General features: G+C 36.5%; 1 protein-coding gene across 1 annotated transcript in view; it reads right to left on the reverse strand.

Moving 5' to 3' along the window:
• Positions 1–19,857, reverse strand: part of Tpk1 (thiamin pyrophosphokinase 1) — a 412,808-nt gene that overhangs the window by 180,957 nt on the left and 211,994 nt on the right. The window contains exon 10 of the mRNA XM_087207730.1: positions 3,089–3,235. Coding sequence (XP_087063856.1) covers positions 3,089–3,235 — 147 coding nt within the window. The remainder of the gene's footprint in view (positions 1–3,088; positions 3,236–19,857) is intronic.

Here is a 19,857-nt window from a genome sequence, read left to right on the forward strand (position 1 = left end):
ATATATAGATATATAGAGAGATATATAGAGATATATATATCTCTTCCCACTGGCCACTCAGTTATATACTATGCATGAATAATTATGAATAATTATGAGATAATGGGCTATGACTTGTTTTAAGATCTTGTCATCTGTACCTTAGTGCATTAACCCCATCAAAGAGGGAATACAGTGTAATGGAAAAAGTACTGAGTCAAAACCCTTCATGTGTGACTATATTATCTGTCCTACTTTTCTCACAGTACTATCGTGAGCACAAATAAGAACATTCTTGTAAAACCATTATTATTTTGCTACTCAACAGTGAGATGTTAATGTTTTAAAAATCTTTTTAAAAATTATTTATTTATTGCTAAATGAGACAGACTGTCTTTAGCCTACTTCTTAAGATATTTGCAAATGCTTTCAATTTGAATCTATAATGTTTTTTCTGCCCAGCCTGATCCTTAGTAACAATTAACAGTAATCTGTGAACCATCATTCTGAATATGGGCCCTCAAAATATGCATAGTATCTATGCAATGTACAGTCTAATTTGTATCTAACATATAAGACATGCTATATGACATCACATGAAGAACACCTGACAGAGCCAGTTCAGTCTATTGGTACAAGTCCCATGTATCAGATGAGGAATGCTTCTGTGAAATAATTTTAGTATAGCCTTAAACTGGTTTTTACTATTAATCACATTTTGCATGTTTCTTAAACATACGATAGACTACATAAGATCTATTCATATATTAACCCCAAAATACAATCACTCTAGCTTTTGCATTTGTATTAGGAATGTCTTGCATTCTCTTAGGAAAAGTGGTAGAGCAGCAGAGGACTGAGATGTCCTGAGACCAGGGTGGCAAGGAACAAAGCTACACTGCTAATTTACTGACCCATGGGTGGAGGCGAGTGCCCAGCCACTGACTGCCCTGACAGCAACAGAGAACGTGGTCTTCCATGACTTCTGGCCCCATGCTATAAAATACTTAACCCTGCATCCCTTTACATTATGTGGACCATGATTCCAGAATTTCGTTCCATATGTCAGTTTCTGGTGGTTGAGACAGGGACAGTGCTTTGAACTCACACTGCATCCTGTCTTCCTGGCTAACAGCCTTCCTGCCCTAGGTGGCACTACAGTGGGTTGGGGGCAATTAACTGTACTCCTGCCAGTGATTGCTTGCAATCCATCTATTCATCAATCCACCCATCCGTTCATCCATCCATTTATTTTTGGCAATGTGGGGGACTGAACCCAGGGCCTTCACACTGAGCTAAATATTTAGACATTCATTCATTCATTATTTATTTATTGTGCTTTTTTGTTTTTGTTTTTGTTTTGACAGGGCATCTTGCTAAATTGCTAAATTGCCCAATGTGGGCTTGAACTTGTGAACCTCCTGCCTATGCCTAGTGCTGGGATTATAAGCATGCACTATCACACTGGCTCAACTAAAACTAACTGGAATGCACTACCACAGTAGGGGAACAAGGGAATTTAACAGACATAATTCAAGAAAAATTCTGTAAAACATGTCTGTGCAAGTCACTCTAATAAGTGAAATCATTTAATGACTTTCCACAACGTCTAACAAAAGTTCACACTCCACTGTGTGGAATTCAATGCTTTTCAGTCAGCATCCAAAATATCTTTTGAGTCTTCTGGCATTTTTCCCTCCTGCGAGCCATAATCCAGCTGTACACAAGTACCTCCTACAACATATCCTGCAGTTCCCTATTCCTTTACTGGCTGCTTGGACTTTCTCATCATCTCCCAGAGAAAACATCTATTCACCCATGAAGGTTCTGTTGAAATGCATGCTCATTAAAATGCATGCTCCATGAAAGCAAGACTTTGTGTGTGCTTTCCAGACTGTTTTATCTCTGGAAACCACCCTAACATTCAACAAATATGTATTGAACTGAATGAATAAAATGTGAGTGCATCTGTAAAGGTACTTTCCTTACTGCACAATACCCAAATTATTTACTCTCTGATCATCTTTATGCACTAATCTTTTAATATCACATTAGGATTACAGTTTTACATATGTCCCCTTCATTGGACATGAACTGGAAAGCAAGGATCAAATGGACTACCTCTTTTTATCCTTAGCTTCTATCACTTTACTTAGCAAACAGTTATGCAGTGCCTGAGGTTAACCTGTCTGTTTACTAAGTAAAGTGATTGCATGGGATTGGAAATCTAAATTCTGCTTCCCTTCTACATTTACTCTAGGAAGCCACAAAGCTAGGCAATGCAAAGACCCAGGAAAAAATGCCAAACTTCCTGAACAGTGATGAGCATACATGAGATCCATAATATTAACCAAACAACAATTTTTAGTAATGAGATGGTAAAGATGGCAAATAACAGATGAAACAGATGAAAACTGTAAGTAGTACAGTAAAACATGAGGCAAAAAGGCAAATAATTGTCTACTATCTTTACAAAAATGTTACCAAATGATTATTTGAAATTGAAATAAACAAATCGACCATATACAATTTGTTTATTTAATAAGAATTGTATTCTATGCACTGCATTAGTAGGAATTTTCTTTGGTGCTTATTATTGGAAATGAATGACATCATCATTAGAAATTTACTTGAGGGAGTAAAATTTAATAATCAAGCAACTTATGAATAGTAAAAGCTAAAGATTTCCCTTTAGGTGCTTAACAAAATCAAATCCAGTTTCCAATTATGCTGGCGACACTCCAAACACATGAAAATTCCAACGAAGTATTTCCTACCCTTGTGTTTCCCTTTTGAAGTTTCTCTCAAGTGTCATTCACATTCTGGTGCTCAAAATGCAAAAGGCTTAATTCTTAGTCAATTTAATTAGAAGTTACAAAATTTTCTTTTTCTTCTGGCTGCAAATGAAATGAAAACTCGGAAGCTTCCCTACATTTGTGTTGTTCAGCAACTCGGGGCAACAGATGATGAAAGCTGGTAAGTGGGCAACCATGGTCATCCGCACTCAAAAGACACTGGAAAGGCTGGCTGATGATGCTTTCTCCTCACCTACTTGAATGCTTGAAGTTTTGTGGAAGCAAAGTGCTAATTATATTTACTTTTAACTTACTGGTTGGAGAAGGTAGATGAGAGATTCCTCTTGGATTATTATAGTTGGCATGGGAACGATGTGAATGGCTTGGTACAGGGTATTCACAGATGCCATGATCTGGTCAAAACGCCCAGTCAGGCCTCCCAGTGTCACGATTACATCAACCTAAGCAAGGCAGGTAGAACCGAGAGAGTCACACATTTAAAGAATTTTATATTAACTAAACAGCACCAAACCCCTAAAAAGAGGTTCCGATCTTATATTCTATTTGATTAAGAGCAAAACAGATACCATTTCTGTTGATTGGGTGTAGAAATTAAATAACTGTTCAAGTTCAAATTCATATAAGTAGAGTGAGGTGTCAAGATCAACTCTTTAGTGATGAAATTCAGTCTTTCCCATTTGCCTATTTACATAGAAAACTAGCTAACTCTCCCTCTAAACAGCCTTTTACTCATTAGGTGTTCCTTTTGCGTGGATGTCTTCTCTAATGTATGATGTTTCCTCATAGTCAAAGCTGGTATGTATGTACACAGACACACTTTTTTTCAGAGTGAACCCAGAGCCTTGCACATGCTAGTTCTACCAATGAACTACACCTTCCACCTAAAGCTAGTATATTGATGATGAAAGAGGAAGGTGGGAGAATACACTTAAATTAACTTTGTAAGAACATCTTATACATATAAAGAATGACAGTAATAACTGTGCTATTTGGTATACTTGTTTAACAATAGACAATATTTCACTTTTAGGATTTAAAAAGCACATTAAAAAAGCTTAGATAACATGTCCATAAAGATGGCATGATTTTAGAACAACCTGTTACATGACCACCAACAGAACCTATTCAATTCCTAGAGTAAAAAGAAGCAGTGTTAGCTCAAAAATCCAAAGGTTGTTTTCACTTTTCAATTTTTGGTTAATGGTTACAGCTGTTTCTTTGAATAGTGCCCAACACATATAAATGCTCAAGAGTTCTATGAATGAATACATGAAGATGTTGCAAGACTCATTAGCCTAACAGATTCACTGCCATGCTGTGGGAATATATAAATCAAAATGGGCTTTATGAAAACATTAAAAAGAAATTATACAGAAGAATAAGAAATTGAGAATGTTTTCTATTTTTGATCTTACTAGAATATAAGGGAGAATGAGAATTTTTACTTTTAATAAGATACTTCCAAGATTTAGATTTGAAGACCATAATGACCTACTGCCCTAGGAAGCACATAGTACTCTGAATTATAGGTAAAGACAGAAACATCTGCTACTCTTTGGAGGAAAGCGGCAACTTGTAAGCAATTAGACTTGCCAAAGAGATGGCTTCCATTTGGGGTATTAAGTTAGGTAAATAGCTTGTTTGTGTTAGGAAATCTTTGGGATGCCTACTCCATTACAATTGGGAAAGGTCTAGAGAGGATAAATGGCTTTAGGAAAAAAAAGAAAATTTGCTTTAAATTGGGGAGAAATACAATAAAACAAGTTGTGTTTGAGATAGAGAGACAATTTTAGGATTCTAGTGAAAAGAATATTAAGATATTCCTATTGACATAATCCTAATTCACATCAGAAGCAAGACCTGATAGAAGTTTATTCACTATGCAGATTTTGGAATCATTTTTTTTTTTCAGATTTTCAATTTTTCATTACTACATTCTGGGCCTTGAGGGATCTCATAACCTTTAAGACTGTAATTTAATTCCCATCTTCTACAATGGGTTACCATGATGAATAAGCAGTATCTGGAAATCAGTCACTGAATTTTTCAGAAGAAAGAAATGGCAAGATTACTTTTCATCACTACTCATTTTCCCTACAGGAAGTATTTAGCAAGACTGATTAAAAATATTAGCAGATGAATTCAAGCTGCAGGTGGGGTAGGTGAAGGATGGGATTCCAGTCATTTCTGCAGTACTCCAATTTAGCTGTGATTATCACATGGTATTCAGAGATGAAAGTATTAGAAGTTACTCCTTCGTGGATCTACAAGGCTAGGGTTCTGTCTTTGAGACAGTAATTCATTGGGACAGGGTGTTCAAGCAAAGCAGAACATATGTGGGCTGCAAAGTGACTTCTCTATGTGAAGCCAAAGCCCTGTGCACCTAGTCATGCTTTGCTATAACCTTTGATATGCCTGAGTGTATTTCCTTCCAAAGGAAGCTCATGAATCACAGATACCAGCAGTGTCCGTAACAGAGTAGATAGACAAGCATTTACTGAGCTTTCCCTAAGCATATAAAAACTGAGGATAAAAACTGAAGATAATAACCAGAGGGGCAAGAAGCTGATTATTAGACTGAGATAACATCAACTAATTTCTACAAAATAGTACTTCCTCATTTGGCAAGGGTTTCAAAAGTTACCACATTTAGAAAAAGTGAACATCACATTTATTATCTCAAATATGCATTTGAAAAATTTATAACTTTCATTTTTAACTCAATGACCAATATCAACAAATCAATAAATATTTATTGATCATCTATAATGCACTAGGAAATATTATAAACATTTAAGATATATCACTGAAGAAAGCAAATGTCTCTTCCTACACTGGGCTGATGTCCTAATGGAGGATAACATACACTAGATAAAACTTCAGTTCTATACATTAGCTAGAATGTGGAAAAGGCAGTTAATGCTAAAAGAACATAATAGAGAAAGCAGATCAAACATGATAGTTGGGAGCAGGCTTCATCTTTAAATAAGGTAGTTACCATAGGCTGCACTGGGAAAGTAAGGGAGAAACAGCAAAGATCTAACAGAGGTGGAGGGAGTAAGCCACACACACCAAAGCCCCAGCAGAAGTTGGTGGGGGCTGTTTCAGAGAGCAGCCTGGAGCAAAGTCATACAAATTACCAACCCCAGGCATTTTCAAAGAGCTGTAGGAGGCTAGTGCTAAAGGTGAATTAGAAATCAGTAGGAGCAGTATAAAAACTCAGTACCATGGAAGTGCTAGATTCATATAGTTCTGTCCTGAACACCAGGCTCATGTGTCCAACTGCTTACAAAAAAGATACAGTAACACAAACTTTCTTTTCAATGAACTATGCTGCCATAAATAAAGATAAACTTGAGCCATTCATAGGTAAATGGATGTAAATGGAGAACATAATGCTAAGTGAAATAAGTCAGACACACAAGCTCAAATATCACATGGTTTCTCTTATATGAAAAGTGAAATAAAGAAATACATATGAATGCATACACACAAAAAGCAAAATAGAAGAGATAAATAGGAAGTAGGGAGAAATTCAAATACTTCCCCAAATTACATATTCTGTTGTTTTAAAAATATTTCAATATATATGCTAATTTTTTTCATTTATAGTAAAAAGTTTATCTCCTACTTCTTGAATATGCCAGTTCTTCCTATTTGAAAGACTGTGTTTTATGATAACCACTTGGCTGGCTTCTTTTCCTGCTTCACTGATTACCTGTCAAAAACCTTCCCCTCTTCCATGCTGACACTTCATATTCCCTTTTCCAGCCTTAAATGCTCTCCCTAGCATCTCTCATAATCTAATACCATACTAATGACTTATTTAGCATGTTATTATTAGTCACAGTGCTTAGTTAGTAAATTACACAGAGACAGAGATTTCCCATCTCTAGTCCTTAGGATGGAGCTAGGAGACTAGAGCATATCTCTTGAACAAATTAATGAATGAAACAAAGGCTGGACAGAAACAGATCATGGCCAATACATCTAAGTATTGGGAAAGATGAAGAATTGCCAGAGTCAGGGTGAATGAGAGCAGGGCAGACAGATAAGTGAGATTAAAAAGGCTTTGTAACTTTTTATAGACAAGCTTAAGATGTATGCATAAATTTAAGTAACTGAGGTAGCTATGAAAACAAGACAATAAATAGAAATTAGTTCAAGGAAACCAAAAGTGGGTGTACTGGGAGGTACATTTGAATGTTCACACAATCGACCATGAATTAAGACAATATTGTTGAAAAAAAAATGTAACTTAGAAGTTAACTGCTTTAAGTTATGAAGGGAAATGGCCAAGACTAACAATGAAAACTATAGCAATAATCAAGAAGAGAGAAATGATCAGATGACATGAGATTCAGAACTGGGAATTCTTAGGGATGAAGAATGGAATAAAAGAGTACTGTCTAAATGAAATAAAATGAGAGTCATAAATGGAATATTAAATTTTCTAATAATTACATTTAAAGAAGAAATAGGAAAGAGGTGAAATTAATTTCATATATTTTAATGCAGTATATCTAACATCATAATTTTAAAATGTAATCTGTATTTAAAAGTTGAAATATAATACAGTCTTGCTTATTCATGTGGTCTTCAAAATCCTCAGTGCAGTTTACATGAAAGCACATCTCCATTTGGCCTAGCTACATGTTAACTGCCCAGCTGGTTGATTACTAGCATTTTGAACAGTGCAGGTCTAGAAAATGCAAAGGGTAGTGAAGACTCCTACCCCTGCTTCCAGGGCTCAAGTTAAAAAAAATAGTGGAGCACACACACACACACACACACACACCAGCACCACTACAGCTGCAGAGCATTACTGTCCTTAGGTGAGGGCCCATATTCAGCTGAAGAGAAAATTGGTGACATTGGGAATAAAGATTTTGGTGACAGTGGACCATGAATTTCAAAGGTCACTAAATGAGAGGTTATATATTCTAGGGCAAGTTTAGAATATTCCTACCACTCTCTAAAGAATATAAGCTATTCTCAGAGACCAACATGTTTATTATTGGTTGTTGACAGATCAAGGATTAACTGTTTCTAATTTTAAAAAGCATCATTAAAATTCTATTATCCTAACATGTATATTTTAATATACTTGTTTTAATTGACAAGTAAAATTTTTATATATGTATGCTGTTCAACATGATATATACACATATACTGGGATGGGAGAGGAATGGTTAAATCAATTTATTTTGCACATGCTTTACTTCACACACTATTTTGTACTAAGAACACTTAAAATCTATTCTCGGTCATTTTCAAGTATACAGTATGTTGTTTCTAACTACAGTTACCAGTAGATCTCCTGAATTTATTACTCCTAACTAAAATTTTGGGTCCTTTGATTTATGTCCCCCCCAGTCTCCTTACCCTCAGCATCTGGTAAACATTATTCTACTCTCTGTTTCTATGAGTTCAATTTTTTTAAGAGTCTACATTTAGCAAGATTCTGCACTATTTGTCTTTCTGTGCCTAGTTTATTTCGCTTAACAAACCATCATCTAGGTTCATCTGTGTTTTTGTAAATAACAAGATTCATATATTTTTTTCCCATTAACTTTATTGGTACATTTTAGGTATAAAATACAGTTACATTCATCATTGGGATCTTGTACCATTACATGAGTCTCTTGGTTCTTATTTTTTTTCCCCTTCCCTTGCCCTCCCTTCACCCCCTCCACCCTTCCCTATTTGCAAAGACCTTGTTTCCATTTTTTTCCTCTTCTCATATTTTTTCCTTTCCCTTTTTCCCCTTCCCTGACTCCTCCCAATTCCCCTGCTCTTTTAGAACTTTTCTTCCTGTTACACAATATCAGTTATACATTTTTTAAATTACAATATTAAGATCTAGGAGACATTACCACAGATTTTACAGAATTTAAAAGGATATAGAAAGCATATCACAAAAATCTTTTTTGAAAAAAATTTGACAACTTCTAAGAATTTAGAAGACAAATTAATGAAACTAACTCTGGAGGAAATATAAAATTTGAATAGCTCCTATTAAAGAAAGTATATTCCTAGCTTGAAAACCTACCTATATGACAACAGCAGGCTCATGTACATTTTAACTGATAAGTTATAGCAAACATTTAAAGCAGAAAAAAGAAGGAACACTTCTCCCCTCATTTTAGGAACTCAACATTGTGCTAATCCTAAAACTGGATAAAGATAATAGAAGAAAAAAGTATGAACATAGATAGAAATTTGTTTAACAAAACAAACTCTTAGAAGTCAGATCTGACAGGATGTAGAAAGTGGTTTTGTTATAGGGATGGCACTGTTGGTTCAGCACTGGAAGATCCACCCCCAAAAGTCATCATTTTAACAGAGGAAAGGAAAAAGCCATATGATCCTATCACTAGTTGGAGAAAGAGTATTGGACTAAATTCTACAGCTGTTCATGGTAAAAGCTATCAGGAGACTAGAAGTAGAACAGAACTTTCTCAACAGATCAAAGACATGTACTCCATACTTCCAACAAAAACTCCTTCTATGAATGGAGGTGGTACAATGCTTTCTCCCTAAAGTGGAGAACAAGGGCATATATGCCTACTCTTCATCTGTCCGTTAGACTTTGAAACATAGGTCTAAACCAAAATAGTCTGGCAATAAAATGACACAACTAGGATAGGAGTGGCATGGCAGAAGCAAAATCTTTATATGTAGATGAAATGATCATCTACAGAGAAAACACTAAGAAATCTCTAGGAGCCCCTAGAACTTGTACTTGAATTTAGCAGGATTAGAAAACACAAGGTATATATAAAAATTCAGGTCTGTGTATACTTGCTATAAATGAAGAATTGGATATTGAAATTTAAAAGTTATGTAGGAGTACGAAGGACCCAGAAAAGCCAAAAACAAAAACAAAAACAGTGTTGGAAGACATTTAGTACCTAATTTTAAGACTTCTTCTAAAGCTACAGTAATCAAGGCAGTGTTGGTGTAAGGAAAGACATATAGATCATTTGAATAAAACAGAGAATCTAGAAATAGAACCACACATATATGATCCACTGAGTTTTGAAAGATTATTTAACATTAGCATTTTGTAGAATATAAACTCGACTCAAGAGCCAAGGAAGAGATAGTGTCTTCAGCAAATGGCACTAGAACACCTGGTATCCCTATATAAAAAATTAACCTCATCCCTTTATTTCCATACATGAAAATAACTTGAAGGGATCTATGAACCTAAATAAGAAAGCCTAAAAGTATAAAACTTTAAGAAGAAATTATAAGGGAAAATATTTGTGAATTCAGGGTAGGCAAGAACTACCTAGGATACAAAAAACATGATGTGTAAAAGAAAAAAAATTGATAAATGAGATTCCATCAAAATTTAGAACTTGAAATGACATCATTAAAATGAAAAGTAGTCCTTAAACAGGCCATATTTACAATGCATACAACCTATGACCAGAATATATAAAGAATTCTTAGAGCTCATTAATAGACAACCCAATTAAAATGTAGACATAAGAAGATGATAAACAGCCAGTACAGCACAAGGAATGGTGTCCAACTCTAGAATCAGAAAAATGCTAATCAGTACAAAAGCAAGATTGAATTATACACTCATTAGGGAGATGAAGTCCAAAGTTTTGAAAGCCTTGACTTTTTCTTTTTGTTGGATTCTCCCCCTTTGCATTTAATTTGTCACGCCCAGTGGATTCATTCTGCTGGGTTTCCTGGGGTTGTGATCCTCACTGTGTTTTCCTAGAGTATTGTCTAAAATTTTTTGGAGTGCCGGTTTGATATTCATGAAGTTCCTGAGGTGCTCTTTATCATGAAAGTATCTTATTTCTCCATCAATTTTGAAAGATAGTTTTGCAGGGTACATCAATCTGGGTTGGAGGCTGTTTTCCTTTAGGGCTTGAAATACATCACTCCAAGCTCTTCTTGCCTTGAGGGTTTGCATTGAGAAGTCTGCTGTGATTCTGATGGGCTTTCCTTTGTATGTGATTTGTTTCTTTTCTCTCACTGCTTGTAGAATTTTATTCTTCTGTTGGGTTTCTGGAGTCCTAACTATTATATGCCTATGTGTAGATTTTTTTTTTATTAAGGCTAGCTGGAGTCCTATATGCCTCACTTATTTGTATGTCAAATTCTTTTCCCCTCCTTGGGAAGATTTCTGCCATCACTTCTGTGAAGAGTTTTTTTATGTCATCTGTACTCTCTCTTCTTTCTTCATTGACTCCAATCAGTCTTATGTTATTCTTCTTTGCATCATCAAGCAGCTGCTGGATTGATTTCTCATGTTCCCTTACAATTTTAAAGCAATTTTTCTTTTCCTCCTCACTAATTGCAATCTTACCTTCTATACGTGAAAGTCTATTCTCACATTGGTTCATTCTGCTGCACAGACTTTTGATGGAGTTTTTAATCTCTTGGAAATCTGTTTGTATCTGTTTTCTGGATTCCATTTGTTTCCTATGTTGGGATTCCATCATGTTCCTCAGATCCTCTATTTTTTTTATCTGTGTCCTCTCTAGATTTATTAATCATGTCTTACACCATGAACAAAATCTTTGCTGTTTTCTGAGTAATTATTTGTGATTTCATTTTTCCCAGATCCTCTTTTGTTGCCAGTTCAGAGAGTCCAGGTGGTTATCAGAGTGTTCCATCTCATTTCCCTTTGGGGTTGCTGTAGGTGATCTGGAAGTCTGTTTTTGAGGCTTGTTTATGTGTCTTCTCATTTCCATGGGGGCGGTGTGCTTCTGGCACCCATGCGGCTCACCTTCTGTGCCCTAGGAGCTTGGGATGGCAGCAGGGGAGCTTCCTTCTGGGTGCTGGGACCAGCTCACCTTCTCTGCCCTAGGAGCCTGGGATGGAGGCAGAGAGCTTCCTTCAGGGTGCTGGGACCAATTGAGCTTCTCTGCCCTAGGAGTCTGGGATGGAGGCAGGGAGCTTCCTTCTGGGTGCTGGGACTGGCTCACCTTCTCTGCCCTAGGAGCCTGGGATGGAGGCGGGGAGCTTCCTTCCAGGTGCTGGGACCAGCTGAGCTTCTCTGCCCTAGGACCCTGGGATGGCAGCAGGGGAACTTCCTTCCAGGTGCTGGAACTGGCTGAGCTTCACTGCCCTAGGAGCCTCGATGGAGGCGGGGAGCTTCCTTCCAGGTGCTGGGACCGGCTCACCTTGGCCCTAGGAGCCTGGGATGGCAGTGGGGGAGCTTCCTTCTGGGTGCTGGGAAGATTCATATTTTTAACAGCTGCATAATATTCCACTGTCATTGTTAGCAGGGAGTGGGTTGGGAATAACAGTTGATTTTGTTCTTTCCTATACCATCACACTTAGCAAAAAAAAAAAAAACAATCTTAACGTTCTGGATAAAGACATTGGAGATCTGAATATAGCACTGTGTACTACAAACAGCCATGTAACCACATGCAAGTAATGACCTTCTGTAGAAGTCTCATAATTAAAGGATGGACTAAAATTCACTGACATATTTTTCAAAACTCCTTTCACCCAGAAAGCTTTCTGGTTTCCATCATAATTTTGTTTGGATAATAAGTGAAAAACCACCTATTTTGTTTGGATAGTAAGTGAAAAACTTGGCTTTGCATTATTCAGTTTAATAGAATAGTGACAAGACTAGCTGAGGACTATATAACAGCAAAAGAAGCCAATTTATTTTTATATTAAAGTAATGAAAACCTTTCAGCAACCAAATGACAAGTTTTTCACTATCTGTCCTCAAAAGGACTTAGATACAACATTCATGAGGTCTACAATAGGGACACTGGCTGTCAGCATATTTTAATTATATTTACTTTCCATAAATTGAATTCTGGGGAGAATTTCTTTGTGGCTTTCCCTGTTAGATAGGGTGATCATACAATTACTGTTCAAAGTGAAACACTTTTGGAATGAAAAGGGAACATTATAAATAATGATATCAAGAATGCAGGCATATATTTTTCCAGACACATATTTTTCCTAGTGTTGGGAAGTTACAATTAACCTTAGCATTAATATTAACGTAGCAAGTTAACATAATTAAACAGTAGGTTCTAAACAAATTAGACATGACACGTATCAAGCTTGATTTAAATCCTTAAGAAATGTACTATACTATGGTAAAATAAGAGACTTCAGTAAAATAAAAAGATAATTATGGCCCAATTATATTTGCTGTCTTAATCTGAAGAAGGAAGATGCAGTGCAGATTATGGAGGACAGAGTCAGATCAAGTCAGAGCAAAAACTGATAAATTGACAAGAAACCAGCAATGTTTAATTACTACATGGTAATTAAGAAAAATATCATTAAAAATTCTTAAAAGTGGGCTGAATTTAACTCAGTGGTTCTGCCACTTGCCTTGCAAGAGCAAGGTCCTGAGTTCAATCCCCAGTGTAAAAAAAAAAAAAAATTCTTAAAAGTAAAAAGTAAAAACCTCTCCAACAACATCAAAACATATTTTACTAAACCAATAAAATAATGCTAGCAATTGATATGAAATTCAATGAGAAATCAAGAAATTAATGACTTCAGATTTTATGACATAAGGCTATGCTACATGGACAAACAGAATATCAGGCACCTGTAGAAACAATACTATAAGTATCCCATTTCAATTTCTACCAGGCCATATTTTACCATAAGTCTCAGTTTAAATTACATGTTTGGCTGAGGAATAAGTAACAGCTTTTATTGTGGCAAGATGATGAGGCTTCCATCCATGGATAAGAAATCCAGGAAAAGTCAAAATTTTTTTCAAATTATACTTACTGCATCCTCCCTGTCCCAACTTTAATTGATGCGTTTCATTTTCCCCTGGGTAATCCTGCCCTCCTCCCTGCCTGGAGCTTTTTACCTATACCTTTGTCTCTATAACAACCAAGCAATCTTTGACAAGGTAAAGACAGCAAGTTTTCTATACCTCAAATTCTATCTTGCCAATGTTCTACTTAAAATTAAGCACTGGCTTTCTAGGATCTACAAGAAAACAGATCAGTCTTCTCCAATGTTACCGCATAAATTACATCCTCAAGTCCTGCACTACATTTACATTCTAGAAATTCTGTAGTTCTCAGAAAAACATCACAGCATTTCAAACCTCAGTACTTGGACTATGCCATTTCCCTTTCTTTCCTTGTAAATCCTGCAATTAAATTTATTTCCAAAGGATGCATTTCTCTATTTCCTAAAAAGAAAAAGAGAACCTGTTTGCACAGAATGTTTTCAACTTATTTTGTCAAATTAGGAACACAGTAATTAAGAAGGGTCATAAACATATTATCTTAGCTCAAGCTGCTATAACAATTTACCTAGACAGGGGAGCTTCAATAACATTATTTCACACAGGTCAGGAAGGGAAGGCCATCCAAGATTAAGATGCTAGCTGAGTCAGTTCTGCTGAGAACCCACTTCTGATTTTGCGAATCCATTCATTGTATCCTCACATGGCAGAAAGTAGAGAGACCAAAATCCTTGAATGAGATTGTGGGACCCTGGTATCTTCCCCCTTCTCTCTTTTTCTTGTCAGACAGCAGGAGAATGGTTCCACTCTGCCACATGTTTCTGCAGTCATGTTTTTCCTCACCCAAAGTAACAAGGGCCAACCCATCAGACTAAAACCTCTAAAACAGCAGCCAAAATAAATCTCCTCTTTATAAACTGATTAACTTAAGGTATTTGTTATAATGAAAGGAATGTAAGGAAAAGAGCCATTCTCATGACCTGTCTACCTTCCAAATTCCCCCACCTCCTAATACCATATCAGAAGTCAGTAGTTCAACATGAGTTTTGCAGGGTAAATAACTGTGCACTTCATAACACATGCTTATGCAAAACTTTTTTCTGAACAGAGTATTTCAAAAAAAGTTTTGTTTTTTTTTAAAGCAGGATTGGAGGATATAAAGCAGTGTACATTAGCTTGTCTGTAGTTGAACAATTATGGAAACAATGATAAGGATCTATGCTAAGATTTTTGTTTGCTATAAACCAGACTCCCCTGGTGACAGTTTCAGCGTAATAGCTCAGGCACACTAAATCCTCATTATCCCTATATTGGTCAGTTTTCATGTTACTGGATATAATACCCAGCAGTTAAAGGAGGAGGGGTTTAACCAGTTCCTGCCGACTTGAACCACAGGTGGTACATTCATGAATGTCTTACTAAGTGGCTTGTACCATGGGTAGAAGTAGTATAGTCATACATGTACCACTCATGATTCAAGCCACTCAGCAATGAGACAAACTAATTAGGGCCCAGTCATGAATGTGTTAATTTGGCTCTTGTTTCACAGGATTTAGTCCTTGCCTGGCTCCAAGGCAGAAACATCATGGTGGAAGGACAAGACAGAGGAAAAATGCTTAGTTCATGGTGGCTGTGAGTGGGAAGCACATCATGGAAACAGTGCGAGAGAGGAAAGGGCTAGAGACTAGACTAGATCCTCAGGCCAGGCCTCCATTATCCATTCACCCAGACACACTCAGAAGTATGTCCCATCAACTCCTGATGGGGATCCCAAAGCCAGGCAAGTTAAGCCACCACCCGAACTGCCACACCCCTCTAGCACTGATGTCCCCGCTCCTCTCTGGAAAGCTCACCTAAGGGGACTCTAATCTTTTTGCTCAGATTGGAAGAAAGATCGCTGGCAGAGGTCTCTGACTCACTGGGTAGAAGGCAGCAGCGAACAACACTAGGAGCGATTGGTAGATCCCAATAAGGGTGTGTGTGCAGTCCCCTCTCTAATTCATTCTCTGCTAGCACGTTGAGAAAACCAAATGTTAGCATTGCACTGACCAAGGGTATATGTGTGATTAGAACTTCCATTCACTATGACCTACTCTTAAACATCCCAAACCTAAGGGTTTTACATTTAACTTTTATTACTCAGGAAAAATACTTGCCTCATTTTAGATAGGCCTCATCAAATCTTCAGGACTCAGCTGAGTCATCACTTCCGTTAGGAGAGAGGCTTTGAATGTTATAGATTGGGGAAGGTCTACCTACTTCCAATTGGATTCTTGGCCACCATCTCAGACTTCTACTGAAAAACTAGTAACAACATTATCAGAATACGGGCCGGAGATTTAGCTCAGTGGTTCCGCCGCCTGCCTTGCCAACCAAGTTCGACCCCGGGTACCAAAAAAACCACAGAAAAAAAACACCACCACATTATCAGAATAATATGAATAAAAGGGGAGAAACCCTAGAAGACATCTTAAGAGTCAGAACCTGGATCTCATTCACTCTGTATTTCTCAACGATACTTAGCAAAAAGGGTGCACTTACAAAATAGATGTTTATTAGCTAAATAGTTAATGCAGAACCTTTGACTTTATAAAAAAAAAAAATAACCGGCACCTATACATTTTAAGGCTACTTTTTAAGATCCTTATTTCTTTCTCCAATTCCTGATGGAGAAAGTGACTAATGCATTATTATTATTCTTCAAAGAATATTATAATTGGTTCTTTTATTACTGCCATTAGAATTTCCAACCTTCAATTCAGTTTGAGAACTATTACATTATTTTTCTATATTATCTTGTGATTTTTCTTTTCCACATGCTGTAATGGATTATTGTATGTAGATTAGCATTCACATCCCTTAGCTAGAGATTAAAGATTCGCCATGTGACCTAATCCAAAGGTCTGCTGTGACCCCTCCCTTCTCCTATAATTGCATCTTGCACACAGTTTAGACGATAACATGCTTTGTTTGCTTACCCTCAGACTGCCTGGAAGCATCTGTGAAAACCATTCATTTCAGAGGTGCTGGTTGTGACAGTGTACAAGATAAGCACTGAGTTCACTACCAGAATAGTGAAGTGGTTTTTTAAATTAACTCTGGGGAAGGCTTTGAATGTTTGGTTAAACATAAAGTCTGGTTGTAGTAATAATGCTGGCCTTTCCACAAAAGTGTCTTGAATACTAAAATTTATTTGATTAATCAGATTGTAAGTTCTCATCCATAGAGTGAGATCCTTAAAGATGGGATATTTTTATACACAAACCAGAACAATAGAAATGTGTTATTTTTTTGGCCTGAGGAAACACACCACGGAAAAACAGGAGCAAATCTTGCATGTACTTAGGTTTCTCCGGAAGCGAGTGGCAAGGGGAGGTGAAAAGAAAGTAAAACACATGGTTATCAGTTTTTTTAAACATAATTATATTCAATTTATCTTTGCTGAAAATTATCTGAGGGGAAAAGTAATATCTTTAAAATTCAAAAATGCATTGTTGAAATCCTACTCAAAAAGTACAAGGTGTTGTTTACTCTGGTTAAAAATTCTGTAAAATACATGCTGCCCTATTAAGTTGAGCATCTGAAAGGATATTAGTTACTCTTTCTCTTTTGTGGAAACTGGTATATTAGGTCCCAGAAAGTGGAACCAGTGCCTGCTTTTTCTTTCCATCACTTCTACCTCTGAGCAAGTGGAGAAAAGGCAGATACTTGTTCAAAACACTTTGCAAAAGCACTGACTTCAGTAAAGAGATGCCTTGATCCCAGAAGATCAGAATTTGTGCACTCGTGATCAGTTTTTAATAGCAATTATTCTATCTCATATCATGATGACTCATTTTTATCCAACAATTGCTTTTTGGGTTTTTTCAGTCATAAAATAACACTTAGCTGCATATTCTTGTCTAACACAATACATGAATGTCTTTGTTTTCACGTCCAGGTCAATTAGATTGGGTTATATGTAGATTTTTGGGTACATTATTTTCTCAACGTTTCCTAGTATAAAACTCTCTTCACTTTTTATTGTCCAGTTTATAATAGGTAGCTATCATATTGGCTGTAGCACAATCATTAGGTTTTGCAATCTGCTTCAATAAAAATAGTTTATGTTAATTATCCCCTTTCCATCTTCTAGGGGAATAGAGAATATTCTGATTGCAAATTTTGCATTTGGTCATTAACACTTTGCTTTCTACATATGCATTAAACCATTTTATAATGCCAAATGAAAGTGTTATTGGGATAAAATATTTGTTCAGTAATAACTCCCTTTTCAAAATAGTTTACATGAATGCTTTAAAAAATCAGAATCGCTTAGGACAACTTTATAGGTATCTAAAATCTCTAGTAGAAATGGATAAGGAAATAGAATTAAAATGTAATTAATGAATTTTGAATTGAGATATTCTTATTTCCAAATGCATTTCAAAATATCTTGATATAGCTGGTCATGTTGGGAATCATGCACATTCACATGTACATTCAGAGAATAAGGTACAAAGGGTCAGGGGTGAAGCTGGCACTGTCTGATTTGTACTCCACGCATGTAGATTCAGCATGCCACTTGATGTCACGGGACAGCACATTGACCAGGAATGGTAAGTAGAACTGCTACTGGGAAAGCAGAGGGTTACAGAAGCAGACAAACATCATCTACTTCCAGTTCCTAAAAGAGAAGGTTAGAAAGTCAATATCACAGGATTCATCTTCCTTTTGAATTTAAAAGGAAATTTCTGAGACATTGAGGCTCATCATAACACAAAGAAGAATGTACTTAGGTAAACATAGAAATATGAGTCTTCTGATTACCTAATTAATCACCACTGAAAGTATATCGATCTGATATGTATATCTCTAGGTTATGTAATAACACCATTAAAGATTTTTTTTTCAGTCATGACTTAGCTATAGATTCTATTATCATTGTAGATGATCATAATTATGGATGTATGTGGGAAATGGTAGAATTCAGCTATCTAGTTGTAAGAATAGATCACAAGAAGTTTGTTAACTAAGAGAATTAAGTCGTTTCTGGGAAATTCCACAAGTCTGTTTGTTAAAAGAATGCCAGAAAACTTTGAGACCTTGTAAAAGTCTCACAGGAGAAAAACAGGTTTTCCTAGTTTTATTTACCATTTTCCGGGATCAGAGGACTGCGACCCAATGACTCTATGGGTGGCAAGAGAGATAAGACTCACTATGCACATCTGTGATGTTTATGGTGGGCTGGTGGGCTTGATTTTTAGCTAAAGTCTTCCTGTTCTCTTGATACTATCTGATAAGAAGAGGGCTGCGGTGTGCTCTTTGATGTACAGGATTGTTGAATGGAAACAGGGGACTTGTGAATTCTCCTGTAGCTTTTATGAGTCATTTAAAGTCACTGGTAATCATCAGAGGTGAAAATCAGAAAGACAATAGCCAGAATAACTAAGCTGCTTTCCTACATGTATAAAAGCTTTGCTTCTTTCCTTTGTGATTGTGGAATATTGCCAGAGGAATTAAACTGCTGTTCTTCCCCTAGGCTGTCTCCTTTTCTTTCTTTAAAAGTCAGTGCTTTCTGGGGTTCCAGGTCTCCTTCAAGAGAGACTTTTATTAAAAATAAAAATCAACAGATGTAGGCATTATCACACGTACATGTCTTATTAAGGGGAACACAATAAGAAAGAGAAATTTTATAATGTACTAAGAAAATTTCAGGATTTTGTAGTGCATGTGCAAAATTTTTACAAAAGTATTCAAGATATAATTTCTTTCCCACTTGAAGTTTCTGCATCATCACAATATTGTAATTGAAGCTAAAATTCTTTTCACATAAGATCATTGTCATCTGCAGCGAAGACCCACACCAACCAAATCTGTAACTCTCTGCATTAACAGGAAATTTTGTCTGGTAAGTGAGTCATCAAACTGAGATTCCAGTAACCAGATAAACTTAACCCTTGTCCTGGGACCTATAAAAGCATGCTTCTCCTCTGGCAGGGATGGATTAGGCTGCCACAGCCTCTAAGGTAGAAAACTTTTTACTACCATAGTAACATCTCCTGAGTCACTTCAAAGCACTGGGTTTATCTATTTTCTCTTGTTGCACAGCACTATAAAAAAGATTGCTGGTCTCTAAGAAGGAGCAGAAACAGAGTTGTGAATTTCTCCTTTTCAAGGCTTCTGCAAAATGATTTAGGAAACAATCCGCTAATGCTGGGTGCCCAAAATCTTTTTCTTCTCCTTGCTTCCTTGGGTGATCCTGAGCCCCCACAATGTGTTCCAAAACCTGAATGTATAAGTATTTAGTGGCACCTGGCAAAGAGAATGATGTACTAAAAGGCATAGTGTATATATATT

This window comes from Heterocephalus glaber, unplaced genomic scaffold (assembly GCF_053883595.1).
Source record: "Heterocephalus glaber isolate CG9 unplaced genomic scaffold, H.glaber_assembly_v1.0 deba00000818, whole genome shotgun sequence".
Taxonomy (NCBI): domain Eukaryota; kingdom Metazoa; phylum Chordata; class Mammalia; order Rodentia; family Bathyergidae; genus Heterocephalus; species Heterocephalus glaber.